The sequence below is a fragment of the Coenobita brevimanus genome, chromosome 23, assembly GCF_032717465.1.
Source record: "Coenobita brevimanus isolate Jiangsu-jjx chromosome 23, ASM3271746v2, whole genome shotgun sequence".
NCBI classification, from domain to species: Eukaryota; Metazoa; Arthropoda; class Malacostraca; order Decapoda; family Coenobitidae; genus Coenobita; species Coenobita brevimanus.
Window position 1 is genome coordinate 75098764 of NC_136976.1, and position 23396 is coordinate 75122159.

The 23396-nt window shown below is 42.2% G+C and overlaps 1 protein-coding gene across 1 annotated transcript in view; it reads left to right on the plus strand.

Annotated features, from left to right (window-relative positions):
- Positions 1–1426: 1426 nt before the first annotated feature.
- Positions 1427–23396, plus strand: part of RIOK1 (RIO kinase 1) — a 33424-nt gene continuing 11454 nt past the window's right edge. The window contains exons 1-9 of the mRNA XM_080267200.1: positions 1427–1590; positions 4190–4291; positions 6409–6638; positions 8459–8526; positions 8988–9130; positions 14207–14312; positions 15661–15803; positions 17653–17839; positions 19984–20102. Coding sequence (XP_080123326.1) covers positions 4212–4291; positions 6409–6638; positions 8459–8526; positions 8988–9130; positions 14207–14312; positions 15661–15803; positions 17653–17839; positions 19984–20102 — 1076 coding nt within the window. The 5' untranslated portion in view covers positions 1427–1590; positions 4190–4211. The remainder of the gene's footprint in view (positions 1591–4189; positions 4292–6408; positions 6639–8458; positions 8527–8987; positions 9131–14206; positions 14313–15660; positions 15804–17652; positions 17840–19983; positions 20103–23396) is intronic.

Below are 23396 nucleotides of genomic sequence, written 5' to 3' on the forward strand. Positions count from 1 at the left end.
ATATGCCTATGTTGATACAGTGGGCATAACATGCAGCTTTTTGTGAGTGGGTAAACTTTCACCATCTTTACACTGAGTGAGGAATAGAATACTACCCAAGTATTCCCTGCATGTTGCAAAAGTTAATCAAAAGCTGATGGACAGGGTGAAATAAGGTACCTCCATGTGTGGTAAAATTAGGGAACTGTAAAGGAACTTCATTTTACCTCTATGACTGTTACAAGTTTTTCTTAAAACTCCATGGTTCACTTCTTGTCTTTGACCTCCAGTCTGTAAAGTGAAATGTGTACATTTTGCCCGAATCAAAGATCGATTATGATGGGAAATATAAATCAGTGCAGCCCCAGGTTTGATTCCGGGGAATTGGGGATGACCATAAGACCTTTTATGGGGAGGGGAGGGGCTACTTAGTGGCATTCCACATCCCATGCACTTTGTGTGGTATGCTACTTTGTGTGGTATGGTGACTTTACAGTGCATGACATGTAAGTTTTACCCAGTAACCTAGGAAAAATTATGTTTGATTGAGCCTGTGTAGGTTCATATCCAAGGGGTTGTTGGGGTTTATTGCTCACATTGCCACTCAGGGATGAGTGAGGCTGGTTACTCGTATCTTAAATGTCAGGACCAACTTGCTTAGCCCCAGGCTCCTACGCTCCTCGTGGGGCAATGTAGGATTGGATGATGGATGGGTGGATGAATGGATAACCACAACCAAATGGACACCAGGTGTGATTTCATGTGTTAAGGCACTTCAACTGGATATTGTCCATAATGGTTTACATCCGAGGGATTACGTGGTGACATTCGAGAGTTAATGATCGGTCACCCTTGGCTTAAATGCCTAAACTTATAGCCTAACCCCGGGCCCTTAGGTTTCTGATGGGAGGGAGTGGTATTAGTGCAATGGTTCGAACCCCAGGTTCATCTGAAATGTGAACCCAGTAGAGTGCAGGCAGAAACTGCACCATTCCTGCAGTCCTCCATCCCCCCTTCAGAGGGACAGGGAGGGGGTTGGGCGTTTGCATCATCAGGCAGCAGAGCCGCCCAGCTAGGCCGGTGCGAAGGCGCCCATCTCCAACACTGGTGATGGGGGTGGGGGGCAGATAAACAGATAGATAGATAGATAGTCTAGATGTAGGCTACATCCACTTCGAAGTGAACAGATCTTGATTTTTATACTTTTCTGTTTGACTTTGAGAGAAAAAAAAAAAATGAAAAGTTGGCAACAGAGGTATCTATCATGCAAACACTTCACGTTTAAAATAGAAAGTTATAATTCAAGGAAACATATTTATCAACATAAAAAGAAATAGGTAATATGATAGCTATTTATACCGATTAAACCCTACTTTGTGTCGAGCTTGCTAGCTGCCGGTTTCACCAAAAAATACGTAAACAAACTTCACGTGTGTGGTCGTGTGTGGCAACATGAGCAATATACTTACTTCATCTCTCACAGAATACCCTCAAGGATATCAGCAACTTTAAGAATACATTTGCGCCCTTCTGAAGAAAGTGTTTCGTTATATGTGTTGAAAACAAGATTACATCTAAGTCCCACGAGAGAGCACGTCTGCCACCAGCGTGGCGGGTTTCCATTGACTATTTATTTTTTTAAATCCATATCAGCATTAGTCAGTGACCATTAGACTCATTATGTGTACATAATATCATCAACTGATATATCCATTCCTCAACCGGCCGTCTGTTGGCCATTTACTGGAGGTGGTACTATTTTAATAGTGCTTTCACACAGTCATTGAATGTGGGGGATATTCGTTTGTCAAATGTATTGTACAGTCATGGTTATAAATAATCACCTATGCTCCGGTACCCCATAACTCAGGCTGACTCCTTTATGTGTGGCAAGTCACAGTGGAGTAAGAGGGGCTGAGCAGGAGGGGCCAGAGAGAGAAGGAAAGATGGGTGGGGGGACGAGCGATGGTGAGGGAATGGAGTGAGGGAGGGCAGGGTGGTTAGGTTGGGGAGGGAGAATGAAATGTGATGTGGTGGTCACATAATTTATATTTTCATTCATTCAGGGTCAAGTGGGTTGATGGAGGATTAGTGCCCCTCCCTGTAAAACAAATAACTCAGTCATTGGCCACCCCGTGAGGGATTATGGCATCTGGCAATAGATAGATAGATAGATTCATTCAGGGCATAATATAAAGGAGTTAATATTTGGTAGATAATGCTGCATTACACTTTGTATAGTGATGTTAGATAACAAACATTAGAGTGGTAATATCAAGGGCTGGATTGTGAGAGAAATATGGTGATGTGGCTGATCAGATATTAGTGTGGAGCCAGATATATGTATTTATCCGCATATTTTGACTTTGGAAACAATGGAATCTGGATGGCTTTGACTTCTGTACGGTAATGTATGTGTGAAAAATGTCCTCTTCCCTTACAAGTAATTAATTTTTGGAACTAGATATCAAATGCAACCTTTGATATGGCTGTGTCCACAGTAAATACTGTATGATCATCCTCTCAGTATGCCGTACACTCCCTCTATACAGTCACCATCATGTCAGTTATTTTATGACATCCCTACATGAAAAGGCCATTTAAAATAACTGTGCATTACAGGTAAATAAGTATCATCTCGGAATTATATTTTCCTCTGGCAAAAAACAGTTAATTACAAATTGGTGGACAGGGCAATAGTGTATTGTGCTTGAAACTTCTGGCTCTGCATTAATGTTTGATCTGTCATGTCACTATATTTCTCTCATGAGCCAGCCCTTGATATCACCGCCTAACTAAAGCTTGTTATCTGATGCTACTATACGAGGTGTATATATTGCAGCATTATCTACCAAATATTAACTCCTTTAAATCATGCCCTGAATGAAAGAAAATGGACAAATAATGTGACCACCACTTACCTACCCTCCCTTCCTTCCCTTGCTCCACCCCCGTACCATCGCTTGTCCCCCCACCCACCTTTTCTCTCTCTGGCCCCTCCCTCTCAGCCCCTCTTGCTCCACTGTGATTTGCCGCGCATAAAGAAACCAGCCTGAGGCACGGGGTACCGGAGCGTAGGTGATTATTTGTGACCACAACTGCACATTAACTTTTATTAAAAAAGATACAAATACTATGATGAATATTTACAGTCTTAGTGAGATTACTGTGAAATATTGAAAAGGATGGAAGTGGGTAAATTTTTAACATATTGCCCATTGCCCGTAATGTTTTGACATAAAATATAGACTTCTCCAGTGGTTTTTCATGTGATGGATTTTTATTTTATTTTTTTTCTACCTTTACCCCAGACTCCTGCTGGGAAAACCAGTACTGGGTATGCCAAATTATAGAACCTATATTTCTGAATCACTTTATTTCTATAAACATACCTTGGAATGCAGTTTAACTTTCCTTAGAATGCAGTACAGTATTTGGTTTGTTTACACTGGACATGACTCATCCTACATATAGCTAAGGCTGCCATTTTCCTGTGGTCCTCCCTGACAAAATAAAGTACACATACGGTACTCTATTGTGGTTAGGTAACATGGTGGTTATTAGATTTAATGCCTAATCATTGCTTTTCAAATTTTTGGTCAGATTAGTTCTATCTGTCTATAGCCCGATGCCCTAATCCTGCAAAGGGTGGCCGCAGACAAAATGCTTCCAAGTCTCTCTGTCACCCACCATTTGACTCGCCACCCCACAGCTCTTTCCCCCCTCCCTCATATACCTCTCAACTCCATCCCTCCACCTCATCCTTGGTCTTCTCCTTCCTCTCCCTCCCTCCACCTCACCTACATACACCTTCTTAGTCAGTCTTTCATTCTCCATTCTCTCCACATGTCCAAACGACCTCAGTGTATTTCTCCTAATCTTCTCAACCACATCCACATCCACCCCACAATGTTCTTTCACTTCTTCATTCGTCAACCTGTCCCTCCATGTATTAATTTCTGTTAAAAATAGAAGCTCCCATGCTGACCGTTTGTGGAGACATAAGTTTAATTGATATTTTGGGAACATAATTTCCATAGGATGTTTATAAAATATTGCATAGAATTATAAATGGTATACCGTACTGTAGGCCTGTTTTTTTTTTCCTGACATGAGTTTAATATAAAGGTAAAAATTTACTTTTTAGTTTTAGATTGGGTTAGGTAATTACTGAATTATTCTGTTATAATCCTTGGCTTTCCACTTCCAGAGGGTAAAAATACTGTAGCATTATGACATCCATACTTGTGGATTATTCAACGATGGAGGACTGTTACTATGAGGGGCAGTTCAGTGATGCTGAGGAGGATAGGTGGGTACATCTTCAGTTGATCACTTCAACCCATCATTTCATCTCATTAACTCTCCACCTCCTCCTCTTACTGGCTTCCTTCAACCTCTGTCTGTTCACTGGACTGTTGGTGCTTTACTTCTTCTCTATTGCTGCTTCTGTGGCCACTGCTGAAAACTGTTTGCTTGCATCCTTCCACCATCACCACTGCGGCGGATGCGTAACCTAGCACCTGTCTAGCAACAAACTCTCACCCCTCTTCTGTCTGTCTCTCTAATGCAAGAGTTAACCATTACTCCCAGTAATTGTACACAACAGATCAACTCAGGAACTGTCTTCCTCTGTCTGTATTTCCTACTGCTTGTGGTCTCCAGGTTTCCAAATGCAGTGTCCAGGCATGTCAAAATGAACAGTTTTTTAATTTGTCTCTCTTGTCTTGTTTTTGTTTTTTTCTTGGAGGAAGCAGCCTTGCGTGCTTCAGGCCTTTGGTTCCATCTTCCTTGCACAAAAAAATAAATAAGAAATAAATAGCTTTTAAATGTATCTTTGCTATTATCATCATCAACATCACCATCAGCATCTGGACCTCCTTTCCCACCCTAGGGCAGGGTAAGGAGTAGCAATGTCCATACAGTCCAAAATTTGCTCAATCCAATGGGCCACGCTTCCATTCAGCAAAGGTTTCATGGCAAACCTCTCCTCTTATCTCACTCACACACACACACACACACACACACACACACACACACACACACACACACACACACACACACACACACACACACACACACACACACACACACACACACACACACACACACACACACACACACACACACACACACACACACACACACACACACACACACACACACACACACACACACACACACACACACACACACACACACACACACACACACACACACACACACACACACACACACACACACACACACACACACACACACACACACACACACACACACACACACACACACACACACACACACACACACACACACACACACACACACACACACACACACACACACACACACACACACACACACACACACACACACACACACACACACACACACACACACACACACACACACACACACACACACACACACACACACACACACACACACACACACACACACACACACACACACACACACACACACACACACACACACACACACACACACACACACACACACACACACACACACACACACACACACACACACACACACACACACACACACACACACAGAGAGAGAGAGGAGAGACAAGCAAAGGTGGGGGAATGGAGTGGGAGACAACTAGGGGTGGGGGAGTGCAAGGGGAGAGGGAGAGAGCCATGCCTGGTAGTGCTGAGTGTGGTGGGGGAAGGGAGAGGAGGGAAGGGGGGGGAAGAAGAAAGGGGATGGAGGGAGGATGGGAGGACTGGGAGAGCCTCGTTCCAAACCTAGGGAGAGGCTGGGTGTCTGACTAGTGAGGTGACGGACATTCAAATTGTTCGGATTGTGGGAATGTTCCCCTGTTTATTGTGTTCGGGCTAGCGAAGCGCCGGTTATCGACGCACCGGACAACAGAGTGTGGGTGTAATATACATTAGGGTAGTGAGCTGTAGCGGGTCTCCAAAGCCACTTTCAAGTACAGTATATCAACTGAGATTGAAATGAGGTGTCAGGTTTATGAGGAAAGTGATAGGATGAAGGTGATGTACAGTAAGAGGAAGGTGAAAATGAGGGTGAAGGTCAGGTAGGAGTTTTCATTTGTTTTAACATCCCCCTATTCCCTCCTGTTCCCCTGAAGGGGAGATGGTAGACTTCAGAAAAAGGCTGCTTCAGCCAGCAGTTCACTGGGTTCATGTCCAGATGAGCCAGGGGCTACAAAAACAGCAACAACAACAGCTTTCTTCTTCTAATTATGTGTGTTATTACTGTTACGTTTGTTACAGTGAAAACCAGCAGCAACATCTTTCTACATCTTGCTGTTTGTGCTCTAGAAATAATTATTGTGCTGTCACATTTGGAAAATCTTTTACATTATTTCGCTGATGAGACACAACAGCTTTGGCTGGAATTGTATGCTCATTATATTCCCCTCCCCCTTTCTTACAGTGAAGCATCTCATCAGCCATGCCTCAAACTGCCTATCACATCCATTCAAGTTCCTGAGGATGAAAACTGGGATGAAGGAGATGGGTCCAGACCTCCAGACAGCAAAGGGCTGACACGGGAAGTTATATTCAGCTCAGACGATGATGATGATGATGATGATTTTGATTATGATGATGTGCTGGAGTATGAAGAAAATACAAAAGGCACACAGAATTCAGTAGTGGTGAAAGGTAGGTTACAGTGTTGTGATTTGTTTACCTCGAATGATGATGTTTATGATTTTGATTTTGATGATGTATCAGATTATAAAGAAAACACAAAAAGAACTCAGAATTCATTATTAGTATAAGACAATTTCCTGTTGATCCAGTTGATGTCTTTTTCATTTTATACTTACAGTCTCTGGTGATTTATTTCTTCATAGGATAGAGTTCAAACCAGTGGGGATAGGTATAGCGTTACTGAATCACTTCAGTTCAAGAATCCTTTTCCAAATTGATAATAATCATCTGATAAAACCACTAATGAAATTAAAGAATGTCACACAGATTCAGGTAGTTCAGGTTTATTCAGAGGTTGGAGGATGACAGGTGCGTGTGGAGGGTGAGAGTTATGAACATTGAGGGTAGAGTTGCAAGAGGCAGGCTGAGAAAGATGTGGGATGAGGTCATAGAATGTGACCTCAGGGATAAAGAACTGAATAGAGAGGCTGCCAGAGACTGAGTAGCATGGAGAGCTGCTTTTAGGTGACCAAGGCTGATGCTTGCCAGCATGCTGGAGCCTTCATAAGCTAAATACTGTAAACTAATGATCCTCATTGTAAGGCAGGGATGATGATGATGATGATGATGTTCATCATCATCATCATCATCATCCAGACCTCCTTTCCCACCCTAGGGCAGGGTGAGGAGTAGCAATGTCCAGTCAGCCTAAATTTGCCCAGTCCAGTGGGCCACACTTCCATGCACTCACCATTCAAACCCCCAAAATTCTAGCTCTATCTGATAGGCCAGAAACATTCACTACGTTCTGTAGCTTCGCATAAACATATCCGATAAAGTCAATCTGGACGCTGTCACATTAAAAAGGGGTGCCAAATCCCTGTTCATGCACTTCTTTTCACAACATTCATTCTGCCAGCTCGATCTCCTTTCAGTCCCTTAGCCTCACCAACTTCCAGACGTCTCTTCCTCGTGCTCTCATCCACCATATCCCTCCACCTTCTCCTTGGCCTGCCTCACCTCCTCCCTCCTTCAGATCTGCTCAGATATACTTTTCTCACCACTGTTGTTATCCATTCTCTCCACATGACCATACCATCTCAGTACACTCTCTAAATACTCTGGTGACCACAGACTTCCTCACTCCGAATCTTTCACGAATCACATTATTTCGTATCCTATCTACTCTCTGTACTCCACAGCAGTCGCATCTCCTCTGCTATCACTCTTGACTTTTCATTTTCATGCCACATTTGGATGTGAGACTTGGTACTGATAATTGGAGAAATTGACAGATCACCTTTATAAATAGGGTTTGAGCCTGAACAGTCAGTTTTTCTGTATTTTACACTGGACTTCAAAGTGGCAGCAGATAAATGTCCAGTGGTCTTGTGAATTAAGGCAGTCCTGTGGATGTGGCCAATACAGGTCAAAATATGAGAGTAAGTAGGTTTGGTTTATTGCATATTATTACAGCCCAGGGTAAGCAGTTGTTCACTCTTACCTTTGATGTCTGGACTACATAGTCCAGCACTCGGCTTATGTGCTCGTGATGGGGGCAGTACTGGATTGGATGAGATTGTTGGGCTAAAACACTCATTATCATTATCACTTTTATCCTTGATGGTGCTAAAGCATAATGTACATTCAAGATGTGTTGTGCATTTGTTGGTAAGGGGTTAGCCTGTGTTGTATTTGTTGAAGTGCTGTATGCTTATGTGTGTTTGGGTGGGTAGAGCAGTCATGCATGACGGTTTAGATAATATGTTACTGCAAAAGATTTATTTCTGACAGATGGCTTCAGTTTATTTATTTATTTTTTTCTTTAGATCTGACAAAACAGTTACAAAGGAACAACCTTGGTGGCCCCAACAACTGCAACACTCAGTCACAGAAGGTGAGATATCACAACTGCATGTTCACAAGTTGTAGTGCTGTATTGAGTTTGACATTTCTGTGACCAGCTGTGACGTTTAGGATGCCATAATACTTAAGTTCACTGTGATTTAGTGTTACAGTACAGTGCCATGTTCATTAGGCATTGGAAAGAGCGACAAGGATTTTGTATCTAAACCTTAACATATATATTGGTTAACAGCCAAATTTTTTGTGAAAACAGTGTACAGTAATAGGTATATGTGACTAGCCAAGCATTGTGAATGCTTGAATGGTTATAGTTATGAATTCACTGTAATGACTTAGTTTTTTATTATCCTTTTGCAGCTTATTAATATAGCTTAGTGGCAGAAAAATACAGACTACAGCTTTGCACCCATTCCATAGAGATTATTCAAGGAAGTTTTGGAAATAGAGTTTTTGGATATAAATTTTTGTGCTTTAATATGAAAAAATTTTCAGATTGAAAAGTTCCAACCATCTGAAAAGCTTTTTAAGAAGTTTGCTGCAAAAATTTGTCTGGAGAAGTTTGAAGGCCTTCAAGGATTTGGAGGCAGTGTTACCAATAAAATGGTGGAAAATCAGCGGAGATCTGAAAATGAAAGGTATGGTACTAGGTGCCATAAAATATTAAAGTTATGTTTGAATGTGTAATATTGCTTATATATTGTTTTTGATTACTTTATACAACATTCTTTACTTTATACAGCATTCATTGTACTCTGGAACAATGGATATGCCTTCCTCTATTTTCCTTCTACCTATCACCTCCAATCACGGTGTGTCCAGGCATCTTGAAATGAACAAATCTTAATTTTTTTATTTGATAAAGAATATTTTGAAAGTCTGATGAATGGGAATGGGGAGAGCAAAGCGACTGTTAACATCACTGGTTTGGGGCATGTACAGAGAAGGAATGCAGTGTCAGGAAACATGACACTCACAGAGGTGAAGAATGCTGTGAAGCAGCTGAAAAATGGGAAAGCAGCTGGGGTTGATGAGGTGTATGCAGAGATGATTAAGTGTAGTGGAGAGAGCGGAATGAAGGGCTTATTGGAGATATGTAAGAAGGCATGGATGAGTGAAATTATGCCAGTAGAGTGGAAAAAGGCAGTGATAGATTATCTCAAATTTGTTGTATGCTGATGATGCAGTGCTACTTGCAAATACCAGTCAAGAGCTTGGTAGACTAGTGCAGAGTTTTAAAGATGTGTGTGTGTCATGCCTTGAGAATAAATGTAGAAAAGAGTAAAGTGATGGTTTTTGAGAGAGAAGGTGACTCCCAGTGTGTGTTACAGTGAATGGAGAGAGACTGGAATTAGTGAGAGAGTTCAAATACCTGAGTACAGTGATAGAAAAAAGAGGAAAATGTGCAAAAGAAGTGGAAAGTAGAGTGGCACAAGAAAGGAAAGTAGCTTTTTTTTTTTTTTTTTTTTTTTTTTTTTTTTAAATGCTAGGAAGAAGGAACCAAAGGCCTCAAGCCCGCAAACACTGTTCCTTCCAAGAGAAGAACAAAATACAAGAGAGAGCCAAATTCAAGATCTGATCATTTCAAGATGCCTGGACACACTGCGTTTGAAAGACTGGAGATCATAGGAAGCAGGAAATACAGACAGAGGGAGACAGTTCCAGAGTTGACCTGTTGCATAAATGAAGGACTGGGAGTAACGGTTAACTCTTGCATTAGAGAGTTGGACAGAAAAGGGATGAGAGTGTGCTGCTTGATGGGTGCTACGCGCCTGTCGTAGAGGTGGAGGAATGCATGCAGACAATTCAGAGGAGCAGCGACCATTTAAGTAGCGAAAGAAAAGAGATAAAGATGCAACAGTGTGGGGAAGAGACAGAGGTTGAAGGGAGCCAGTAAGAGAAGGAGAGTTAATGAGACGAAAAGTCTTTGACTCCACCCTGTTGAGAAGAGCTGTATGTGGAGAACCTCCCCACACATGGGAGTTGTACTCCACACAGGGGCGGATAAAACCTGTGTATAGACTCATCAGTTGTGCAGGGGTAAAAAAGGAACGGAGTCGGCTTAGCACACCTAATCTCTTGGAAGCAGATTTTACAAGAGATGTAATATGATCCTTCCAAGGTAAGTCCCAAGTGAATGAAACCCCAAGCATGTTCAAGGATGATGCAGGATTAAGCTGAGTATTATTAAATTTTAGTGGGTACACCTGTGGAAGATTTTGTCGGTTTGATAGGTGTAAGAACCGAGTCTCTGGTGCATTAAAAACAACAAGATTATTTTTACCTTAGTCAGAGATACGAGCCAAGTCAGACATTTGGTGTGCCATAGCCTCATCCCTTGTTTGTTGAAGTAACTGCTGAGATGGACATTACGGGAACTGAATGGAAAGGTGAAGGATGGAGTCATCAGCATATGAGTGGATAGGGTTAGATGTACAGCTTAGAAGGTCATTGATGAATAAAAGGAAGAGAGTTGGTGATAGGACAGAGCCCTGAGGAACACCACTGTTGATAGATCTAGGAGAAGAACGATGGCCGTCTACAACAGCGGCTATGGAACGACCAGAAAGGAAGTTAGAGATGAAGGCACAGATTGAAGGATAGAAACCGTAAGAGGGCAGTTTAGAGATTAAAGATTTATGCCAGACTCGATCGAAAGCCTTTGAGATGTCGAGTGCAGTGGCAAAGCTTTCGCCAAAGTCCCGAAAAGAGGATGACCAAGAGTCTGAAAGGTAGGTAAAAAGATCGCCAGTGTAGCGTCCCTGACGGAACCCATACTGATGATCAGAAAGAAGGTTGTGATAGGAAAGATGCTTTAAAATTTTTCTATTAAGAATTGACTCGAAAACTTTTGAGATACGGGATGTTAAAGCAATTGGATGATAGTTAGAGTGTTGGGAGTGGTCACCCTTCTTTGGGACTGGCTGAATGAGAGCAAACTTCCAGCAAGAAGGAAAGGTACAAGTTGATAGACAAAGACAAAAGAGTTTGCCTAGGCAGGGTGTAAACACAGAAGCACAGTTCTTGAGAACAACAGGAGGGACTCCATGAGGCCCATACGCCTTGTTAGAATTGAGGCCTGTGATGGCAGAAAATACATCAGCTGAAGAAATTTTAATATCAGCCATGAGGAAGTCAGAAGGGAGAAGTGAAGGAGGAACAGCACCGGAATTGTCTAAGGTGGAATTGGAGGAGAAAGTCTGAGTGATGAGATCTGCTTTATCAGTAGAAGAAGCTACAGAGCCATCAGAGTTGAAAAGAGGAGGGAAGAATGATGAGGTAAAGTTGTTAGAAAGGTTTTTGGCAAGATGCCAGAAGGAGTGTGAAGAATTCGAGTTTGAGAGTTGAGAGCATTTAGTACGGATGAAATTGTTTTTAGCAGAGCGAAGAACACACTTAGCACGATTCCGGGCAGAAACGTATAAAAGATGTGATTCAGGGGTGGGTTGGCTCTGGTACATTTTAAAGGCCCTCTCCTTGTTGCGGACAGCATTAGAACAAGCGTGATTAAACCAAGGCTTTCTTGCATTAGTCAGAGGATATGAGAAAGGAACGTATGCTTCCATGCCCGAGAGATTAACCTCCGTAATGTGCGAGGCACACTACGATGGCTCCCGGCCATGGAAGCAATAATCATTCCAAGGAAAATGAAAGAAGTACTGCCTGAGGGCCTCCCAATCCTCAGCTCCAAAGTGCCACAGACGACGTTTCCTTAGAGGGTCCACAGGCCGTACCGGAACGATAGGACAGGTTAAGGTGATAAGGTTGTGATCGGAGGAGCCCAACAGAGAGAAAAGATTAACAGTGTAAGCAGAAAGATTAGTTGTAAGGAAGAGGTCAAGTATGTTGGGGCTCTCTCCAAGGCGGTCAGGGATACGGGTAGGGTGCTGTACAAGCTGCTTTAGGTCATTAAGGATAGAAAAGATGTAAGCTTGTTCACCAGATGGATCAGTGAAAGGAGATGAGAGCCATAGGTGGTGGTGAACATTGAAATCTCCTAAAATGGAGATTTCAGAGAAAGGAGAAATGGATAGAATGTGTTCCATCGTAGAAGTAAGATAGTCGAAGAATTTTTGATAGTCAGTAGAATTAGGAGATAAGTAAACAGTGCAGATATATTTAGTCAGAGAATGATAGGAGAGCTGAAGCCAGAGAGTAGAGAATTCAGAAGAATCAAGTTCAGGAACACGAGAGCTAGATAAATCGTTGCATACATATACACAACAGCCACCTTTGGCTTTGAAATGAGTATAGAGAAAGTAGGAGGGTACAGAAAAGGGTCTGCTGTCAGTTGCCTCAGACAGCTGAGTCTCAGTTAGAAAGAGAAGGTGAGGTTTAGAGGAAGAGAGATGGTGCTCAACAGAGTGAAAGTTAGAGGAATGGCCACGAATGTTGCAGAAATGAAGAAGAAGTGAGTCAGACAGTGGTTCCAGGCAGCTCAAGTCGTCACCGGGAGAGGGGTGGAAGGTGGGGGCACTTATGGTCCCACCCCCTGGGGACTCTGAGGCCATGTGTTGAGCTGCCATAATTTTCTTTTGAATTTTGGAAAAGGAAGTGTATTGTGTACTGTGCATGTAGTTTGGTGTAGATAGTTAGAAAAACTAGTATTGGAGAGCATGCTGGCCTAATCTCTGTGTTACTGAGACACTGAAAAAAGTTCAGCAAAGGGGGATGGTCAGGAACTAGTCCTGAGGGCTGATGAAACTGGAGCGCCAGCTCACCCTGTCATCAGCTTTCCATCCACCTCGGTAGTACTGCCGTGCTCTACTGGTGCTACAGTCTACTCCTCACTGGTGCTATGAAGGCCTTGATAAGAAACAGAGGCTTGAGTGTTTCAACTGTGCGAGGCTTACATGAAGGATTGTTAGTACCGACTTTAACATACGGATGTGAGACTATGGTGTGGCATGAAAATGAAAGTCAAGAGCAACAGCAGTGGAGATGGAACTGCTGAGGAATGTACGTGGAGTAAAGAAAGTGGATAGGATACGGAATAATGTGGTCTGTGAAAGATGCAGAGTGAGGAAGTCTGTGGACACCAGAGTCAGAGAGAGTGAGGTGGTATGTCATGTGGAGAGAATGGATGACAATAGAGTGATGGAAAAGGTATATCTGAGCAAATTTGAAGGAGAGAGGAGGTGAGGTAGGCCAAGAAGAAGGTGGAGGGATATGGTGGATGTGTGTGTGAGGAAGAGAGGTATAGAAGTTGGTGAGGCTAAGGGACTGACAAGAGATCGAGCTGGCTTGATGAATTTTGTACAAAATGCATGACAAGGGATTTGGCATCCATTTTTACTGTGAAAGCGTTCGGATTGGATGTATCAGTTAGGTATATGTGAAGCTACAGAATGCAGTGAAATTTTTTTTAGCCTATCAGATGGAGCCAGGATTTCGAGGGCTGGAATGATGAATGATTGGAAGTGTGGCCTGTTGAATTGGGCAAACTTGGGCTATCTGGACATTGCAGCTCCTCACCCTGCCCTAGGGTGGGAAAGGAGGTCAGGATGATGATGATGATAGTTGATTTTTTTTTTTTTTTTTTTTTTTTTTTTTTTTTTTAAAGGGGAACAACCTTTCAGGCTTCTACCTTTTGGTTACTTCTTCCTTGCTTTTGAAAAAAAAATGTGGGATAGTTGTGAAATGCAGATATTAGTTTGAGCTGGTAAGTTCTTTTAGTTTGTGGTAAAATTAATTATATTTTGACACACTAACAGGCAGAGGGTACGTGACAAGTCTGAGAGAGCCACAGTGGAGCAGGTGCTGGACCCTCGCACGCGCATGATACTCTTTAAGTTCCTCAACAAGGGAACCATCACAGAGGTATATATATTTGCACAATTGGGAGGTCAAGGTCTCTGCTTCAGTATTAGTTCAATATACAACATACTGGTACTCTGCCCTCATTGTAGTGCAGCCCTTATCGCAACAGCACACAAGCTCCAACCATCTTCCTAGGTCTGTATTTTCCTCTGTCTCTGGCCTCCAGTCTTTCAAACACATTGTATCCATGCATTTAAAAACTAACAGATCTCGAATTTCGCTCTCTTTTGTTTGATTTTTTCGTAGAGGGAACAACTATGCTGTTATTAGTCTTTGTTTGTTTGTTTATTTGTTTTTCATAACATGAAAAACAAATAAAATATCCAGCAACACAGACAGACCTTTTAACATAACTCGTATGAAAGATTTTAGTGTTGGAGCATCTGCATTACATACAATGTTCAGAGAGACTGAGGACACAACAACAACTTGTGTAAGAAGCAGTGTGAAAATTTGATGAGTCGTCAGTGTACTGGAATGTACTTCTTGTGATTCTGACTGTCTGAATACTACATCTCATCTACATTATCTACACTGACCATGACTTACATTAAAACAGCCAGCAATCATCACTCTTGAAACACACTTCACAAATGTTGTCTTCATGATTGTATCAGTAAAAATTATACAATACAGTAAAGAGTCCTGAGTTGTCTCTTTGCTACCTATTTCCACATTCTCTCTTTTTGTCCATTATTGCTAACACAGTTTGAATTGTTTTGATAGTTTGCATAGTTATAATTTGTCTGGTGTAGCTATCCCTAAATACGCTTGTAATGAAGCAACTAAGGGCCACATTTTAGGTGGTGTAGGAGGCTTCATAACACCTTTTCCTAAGTGATTTATTTTTCATTTTAGTCATTCACATTTTCTTGGATTTAATTTATGTCATTTTAATATTAATTGACTCTATCAGATATGATATATGAAGCTACAGAATGTGGTGAAAGTTTTTGATGTATCAGATAGAGCCAGGATTCTGGGAGCATGAATGATGAGTGAATGGAAGCATTGCCCATTGGAGTGGGCAAACTTGGGCTGTCTGGACATTGCTGCTCCTCACCCTGCCCTATGGTGGGAAAGGAGGTCCAGATGATATTGATGATGATGGTGATAATATTGATTTAGTTTGCACCAACAACAAACAAGGCAGTATTGAACTGTAATGTGCAAAATTAATTTTGGTAAGATGTGTTTTGAAATTTCTTTTGAGTCTGTCTATCTGTCTATATATATCTGTTGCCAGATGCCATAATCCTATAAGTAATGGCTAAAAACAAATTGCCTCCACATTGCCCAGTCCTCTGTTGAAGTCACTCACAACATGACCATAAATGTCATATTTCAGATTAATGGCTGCATCTCCACCGGCAAGGAGGCTAATGTATATCATGCTCGGGATGCTGTAGGAGAGGAATTTGCAGTCAAAATATATAAAACATCCATCCTAACCTTCAAAGACAGGGACAGATATGTGTCAGGGGATCACAGGTAAATTGATAACTTTTTATTTTGCTTTTATACTGTAGTTTAGTTTCACTCATTCAGATTGCCCAGAATTCAGTCATTTGAAGCATGAGATATAGATTAATATAGTGTTAGGTTTCACACATTGTAAAGTTTTTTATGACGAGATTGATGATCACAGCAGATTCAGACATGCGTCTGTGGAAGAAAAGATGGTATTTCTTTTCTTGAAAAAGAAGGAAAGGAAAAAAAAAACAGTACAGTAGTGATTTATTAGACTGTTACTGGAATTTGGTCGGAGTTTCAAATGATAGAGAATTATTCCATCCAATCCTTTTTTGGACCATCAGGAGCATAGGGGCCTGGGGCTTGGCTACTTAGTCCTGACATTTAAGGCAAGGGTGACTAGCCTTGCTTGCCCTTGAGTGGCATTGCTCATATGTGAACAATAAACCTCTGCTTCCCCACAGATGGAAACCCTCACAGGCTCCATCTGGTTGGAGCATCTAGCTAACTCACAAGAATAACAGGTGTCACCTGGCTATATGGTTACCACCCAGTGTACTACAGTAGGCAAAATTGTTTCCTGGGTTACAGAAAACCACTTAGCTTATCATTCAGTGAAGTCACCTGAAGGCAGTGCCTCATCAAGTGTGTGAATGTTGGGTGCCTCCCACCTTCCCACATTATACTTTAAAAATTTTACACTGACTTTAGATGATGGAGAGTGTATATGAAAGTTAGATGCTGGAAGTTGTTTGAGAGTTTTAGAGGACAGAGTGTGTGATAATATTTGGTAATAGAGAGTACAGGTATACTGGAAGTTGACAAAAATATACGTAAGTTTTGGATGACTTAGACTAATTGTACAAGTGTTTAAATGATGGGTAGTGAGTGCGAGCCTTAGATGACAGAAAATGCCCTAATTTTTCTATCATGGAGAGTATGAGAGATATGACAGAATACATGGAGTTTCAGATGACCATGTGTAAGATATGCAGAGTGAACAATAGTTTTAAATGACAGAGAATACATGAGATATTCCCAGTGGATATAGTCTACTGCACCAAAAGTTATCCAGTAGTATTATCCAGTAAACCCATAGTTTCACCTGTGGTGGCATGTCCGACCCTTTTGATGCAGGATTCCTCTTAAGAGAGTTAGAAGAAATGAGATGAATTAGTTTTAGGTGCTGGAAAGTATATAAAAATCTTAGATAAAATGCATGCTATTGTTCAGTTTTTCGTTATTGTGGTAGGTGGGAATGCTCACCATCCACTCACTCGATGTAATGCTGCTGTCGCGTGTCTGCCCTTTCCTCTCCTTCATCCTTCTTTCCTTCCATCCTCTTCTGTCTTCCTTTCCTTCATTCTTTCCTTGTCCTTCTGCCTACGGGTAACTTTGCACTCCCTTTTCTTTCTTTCTTTCTTTCCTTCATTCTTTCCTCTTCCTTCTGCCTGTGGGTGACTACACTGAGTGACAAGCCAAATGGTTTCCTGTACACTAGGAAACCATTTACTATACTATGCTGATAACCAAAGTTTGGCACCTGGTGGTTTAGTAGGTAATTTTTGCGCTCCAATCGGATTGAACCAGTGAAGGTTTATATCCAAGGGGTGGTTGGGGTTGATTGCTCATGTAATGCCACTCAAGGATGAGTGAGGCTGGTCACTCTCATCTTAAATGTTGGGACCAACTGCCTAGCCCCGGGCTCCTACGCTCCTCATGAGCCAATGTAGGATTGGATGATAGATGGATGGATGCATTTTTTATCTTTCCTTGCTTTTTGAACCCTACCTCACCCCATCTTTATGTGGGAAAAGTTATTGGAATGATGATTATAATGATGATGATGATGAGTGGCAATCATTAGGTTCCGACACGGGTATGGAAAGCACAACCCTCGTAAGATGGTGCGAACGTGGGCCGAGAAGGAGATGAGTAACCTGTTTCGTCTACACAACTGTGGCCTGCCTGTGCCTCGGCCGGTGGTCTTGCGCTCACATGTCCTTATCATGGAGTTCCTTGGTACTGATTCAATCCCTGCACCTCGACTAAAGGTATGTCTGCACACTATGTTGATGGCTTTTTCAAACTATTTGTCTGTTTACAGTATCTGTCTGTCTGTCTATCCACTGTACTGTATCTTTTCATCATTCTGTCTGTCTACCTGATCCAAAATGTTGGTGTGTAATTATCTGTCTGTCAATATACAGTGTACCATTGTGTCTGTATATCAGTATCTCTCTTTCTCATCTGTTTATTTTATCTGTAACACTGTCTATCTATATTTGTCTGTCATAAGCTACTGCCTGTTGGAGAAGACTCTCAAAGAGGGTGACCCTCACAGAGGAGTCTCCTGGGCACTATGTTTTACATCTCGTTCTTGCATTCTAGGTTTGTATTCAGTGAAGCCAGACTTAAGCAATAATGGTATTATAATGCCCTCACATTTCTTTCCAGTAGTCCAGCATTTCATTATTTTCTTGACTTTAGAAGATACTGTATCATGAAATTTATGTTTATTATTTATTTAATTGAGTTAATTGTCTGGTTTATAAAGGCTCCAACATGCTTGCATGTGTCGGCCTTGGCCACCTAATGGTGACTGTCCATACTGCTCGATCTTTGGCAGTCTCCCTATTCAGTCCTGTATTCTCGAGGTCGCACTCTATGACCTTGTCCCAGGTCTTTGTCAGTCTCCCTCTCACGACCCTGCTCTTGACATTAACATTTCCCACCTGTATTTTCTGATACAGAAGTGATAAATTGAATTGATACATATTGAGAGTCTGAGGCAGGTCATTGAGCCCAGGGATTTTCTTTATTGTTTTATTTTTTCCATCACTTGATGATTTTATTCAGCTTAGGATAGACTTAACTGGAAGGGTTAGATATAATCTTGATAAACCCCTTCAGTATGAGAGAACTTTCCCGAGTTGAATAATATTGTCTATTATCATCATCTGTAAACTAAAAAAAAAATGTTGACAAGATTCTAGGAGTTAAAAGTTGAAAAGTAACATCTCATGATCTGTGATGTTCCAGTATCCAGTCTTTTCCATAATTTTATCAGGTTCTCAGGGTAATTATTAACCCTTTCACATCGGGTGGCACGTTGACGTGTCACTAAGATGTCTGTAGCCATCGGATGGCACATACCGGCATACGTTTTCTGGACTTTTTATATTTTTGCGCCAGTACTGGGGGCCCAATATTGGTTCAGTACCAGGAGATGGGAAGACTGAGGAGTTGCCACTGTGGAAGAACCGTTTTATTGTTTATTATTTTCGTCACACGAGAACTATGTCTCGGCATGTAGTACACGATGTTTTGCTGCTGTCCAAACAATCTGGATAAATTGAAAGGACTATAGTGCAGTGTTTGTTATAAGTGGGTGCGAGAGAGATGTGGCGGTATTAGAGGTAGACTGCAAGATAATGCTGATTTCATATGTGCAGTGTGTCAGGGAGAGCATGTGGATATTGCCAGGCATGAAAGGATTGAACCTGCTGGTTAGTCCCTTGAGTGTGTGTAAGAGTTTTGTCATTTGTGACACATGTAATGTGCTGGAGGTGGGGCAGGAACTAGCTCTGTGGCTAGAGTGAGGAGTGGTTGGAAGAAGTTCAGGGAGCTCTTGCCTCTCCTGAGAGGGCTCTCCCACTGTGCTAAGGGATCTTTGTATGCGGCATGTGTTAGGAGTGTAATGCTGTATGGTAGCGAGTCCTGGGCAGTAAAGGAAGAGGATATTCGCAGGCTCAAACGTACAGAAATGGCAATGATTAGGTGGATGTGCACTGCGTCCTTGAGTGCAAGACTTGTGGGGGCAAGGTTTTCGTTGGAAGAGTCGAGAGATAGGATGGGACTGGAGTGTACTGGTGTTGTGATGAAGAGAAGTAGATTGAGATGGTTTGGGCGTGTGAAGAGGATGGGCGATGATAATTGGGTGCAGAAAGTGAGAAGTGTTAATGTTTGGGGTAGGGTAGCGAGAGGTGGACCGAAAAAGACCTGGGGCGAGGTCATTGAGTGTGACCTCAGGGTTAAGGGACCAAATAGGGAGGCTGCCAGAGATCAAACAGCATGGATAGCTGCCGTTAGGTGACCAAGGCCGATGCATGCAAGCATGTTGGAGCCTTCAAAAACGAAAATGATTTAGTTTTAGAGCATGATGGCATGGAAGCCAAATTTTTGTTGTTTATTACAGGATGCAGACATCTCAGAGTCCAAGGCATGTGAGCTGTATCGAGAATTGGTGGTGCAGATGTGGATTATGTACCGGGAATGTCGCCTCGTCCACGCTGACCTTAGCGAGTTCAACCTCCTGTGAGTCATTTAGGGCTTTGGCATAAGTACAGTCACAGTATTTGGCAATTATGATGCAGGGCTTTTTTTTTTTTTTTTTTTTTTTTTTTTTTTAAATAATGATAAGGAATACTCTTATTTCGTGTGTTATTGTTTCTGTTGTTGTTGTTGTTTCCTGAGGCTTATCTGAACAGACACTTTGTGTACTGTAGGCTAAAGTTTCCTTTCACTTGTAGACCATCATCCTTCTGTCTGGGGATAGGGAGGGAGCTGAGAGACTTTTGTATACTTGTAATTAGGTTATGTAAGTGCCACTGTGTAAAGGTGTCTTTTTGCATTGGTATAAGGATGTGACAGCCTGAGTTTTGTTCTGCCCCCCCCTCCCTTCAGTATCACAAGAGGACTGATTTTATTCGAAGCTCTCATTTCTCTTCTGATTCACACATTCGTCAGTATTCGAGAGCCATGATCCGGATCTACCCACCCGTGGGTGAATGTGGGATGTTGGTTTAGGATGGAGATGATGAAGAGTTATGTGTATCTTCTCCTCTGCCTGTAGGTATTTATTGTTGTGTGAAGTTTCATTTTCATATTCATTTTTGAAGGCTCCAACATGCTTGCATGTGTCAGTCTTGGTCACCTAATGGCAGCTCTCCATGCTGCTTGATCTCTGGCAGCCTCCCTGTTCAGTCCCTTAACCCTTAGGTCACACTTAATGACCTTGTCCCGGGTCTTTTTTTGGTCTACCTCTCGCAGCCCCACCTCCAGTATTTATGCTTCTCACCTTCTGCACCCAGTTATCATCCCCCATCTTCTCCACTTACCCAAACCACCTCAATCTACCTCTCCTCATCACAACACCAAAACACTCCAGTCCCATCCTACCTCTTAGCTCTTCCATTGTAAACCTAGCCCCCCCCAGGCCTTGCTTTCAGGGATGCATTGCACATCCACCTAATCATTGTCATATCTGTACATTTGAGCCTGCGAATATCCTTTCCCTTTACTGCCCAGGACTCACTACAATACAGAATTACACTCCTAACACATGCTGCATATAAAGATCCCTTAGCATGTAGGGAGAGCCCTCTCAATGTCAGAAGAGGCAACAGCTTCGTGAACTTCTTCCAACCACACCTCACCCTAGCCCCACCTCCAGCACATAACATGTCTCCCAAATAACAAAACTCTTCCACACATTCAAGAGACTCACCAGCAGGTTCAATCCTTTCACACCTGATAATCTCCACCTGCTTGCCCCAACACACAGCACACATAAAATCAGTATTATCTCTGATACCACTACATCTCTTATTCACTCACTTATCACAAACACTGCACAAGGTAGAATTACTTCCCACACCTTTGTGGCAAATTGCACATGGCCACTCTCCCTCTTCATTGACAGTACTGCCACCAACCCTCATCACTTTTGTTTTATCTGCATTTGCTCTTAAGCCCTTGTGCCCCATAGCATCTCTCCACTTCCTGAATCTTTCTTCTACCTTCCTTTCATTCTCTACAGTCAACACCAAATCATCAGCATACAACATCTCCCATGGGAGTCCATTTCTGAAGTCACGTCAGAGGGCTTCAAGTATCATGATAAACAACAAGGGACTCAAAGCTGACCCCTGATGCACACCATTCATGGAAAACTCATCACTCAAATCTCCATTCACTCTTACCTGGGTGCGAGCACCCACATACATGGCCATAACCACCCTAACCAGCCACTCCTCGATCCCAAGCTTTCTTATTGTCCATCTCACTACCCCTTTAGGGACTATGTCAAAGGCCTTTTCCAAATCAACAGAAACAAAGTACAGTTCCCTTTCTTTCCTATATATTTTTCCTGAAGCTGGATATCAATGAAAATGGCATCAGTGGTCCCCCTACGTGGCATACACCCAAACTACATCTTATCAATACTCACGCTTTCTCTAATCATACCTTCAAGAACTCTCCCCATTACCTTCATTTTTTTATCTAAAAGCTTTATATCTCTGTAATTTCCTCTTTCCAGGGCATCACCCTTCCCCTTGTACACATTTGCAGTTATGAGCTTCAGCCAAACATCAGGGACAACACATTCATATATAATCATATTTATCAGGTCGGTGACTAACCTCACTCCTATATCTTCTGAGGCCGTCAACATTTCAGCAGTCAGTCCAGACACACCTGCTGCCTTCCCCACCTGCATCCTGCCTATTGCTTCAATCACAGTAGCAGTGTCAATCAAAGGCCAAGGACCAAACACTGAATCTGCTGGCTCGAAACCTTCCCTGTCCCAGTCAAACTCCTCCTTCAATAACTGGCTATAATGCTCTCTCCATGCATCTTTAATATCCCTACTATTCATCGCTACCCTTCCTTCACCATTCATCACACAGTGCTCACCTATATCCTGATTCTCCCTCTTCACCTGATTTGCCACCTTAAATATCATATTCTTTTCCACATGATTTAGTTTATCAAGTAGAAGTCTCTGTGACTCAGACTTCGCCCTGTATACCTCTCTTCTAGCCCTATGCTTGGCAGCCAAGTATTCTTCTGTGTTACCACGCTTCTGCCATTCCTGGAAAAGCCTTCTTTTCTCCTTAACTGCAGCTTCTACACCCTCATCCCACCAGCAAGTTACTTTATGTCTTGGTGGGCCTCTTGTCCGGGCACATATTGCATCAGTAACTCACAAGAGGTTGTTCTTGAGGGCTGTACTGTTCATTAATGCCTCTGTCAATGGCTTTCTGTTCAGCCAGGCTGAATATGATAATGTGAAAAGTTGCTTAGGAAAAGTATATGATAGGATACTTATTGACAGAGTTAGGGGAATAACAGAGGAATTAGTTGGAGAAGATCAGGGAGGTTATAGGAAAGGAAGAGGTTGTCTAGATCAGATATTCATCCTTGGGTCTTTAGTGGAAAAGTTTCTGGAGAGGGGAAAGAACTTGTATGCAGCCTTTATGGACTTGGAGAAAGCATATGACAGAATGGAGAGACAAGGAATGTGGAATTAAGAATATATGGAGTAAATAGGAAGCTGTTGACTGTGTGAAGAATATGTACGAGGTTGCTAAGCCTGCAGTGCGTGTGAATGGTGAACTGAGTGAATTTTTCTGTCAATGTTGGATTGAAACAGGGATGTGTTATGTCTCCATGGTTGCTCAGTCTGTGTATGGATGGGGTTATAAAAGAGATACAAGTTAGGGTACTGAATGTTGGAGTGGCCTTGGTGAGAGAGGGCAGCATTTGGAAACTTCCTATATCGTTGTTTGCAGATGATACTGTACTGTTAAATCAAGGCGAAGGGAA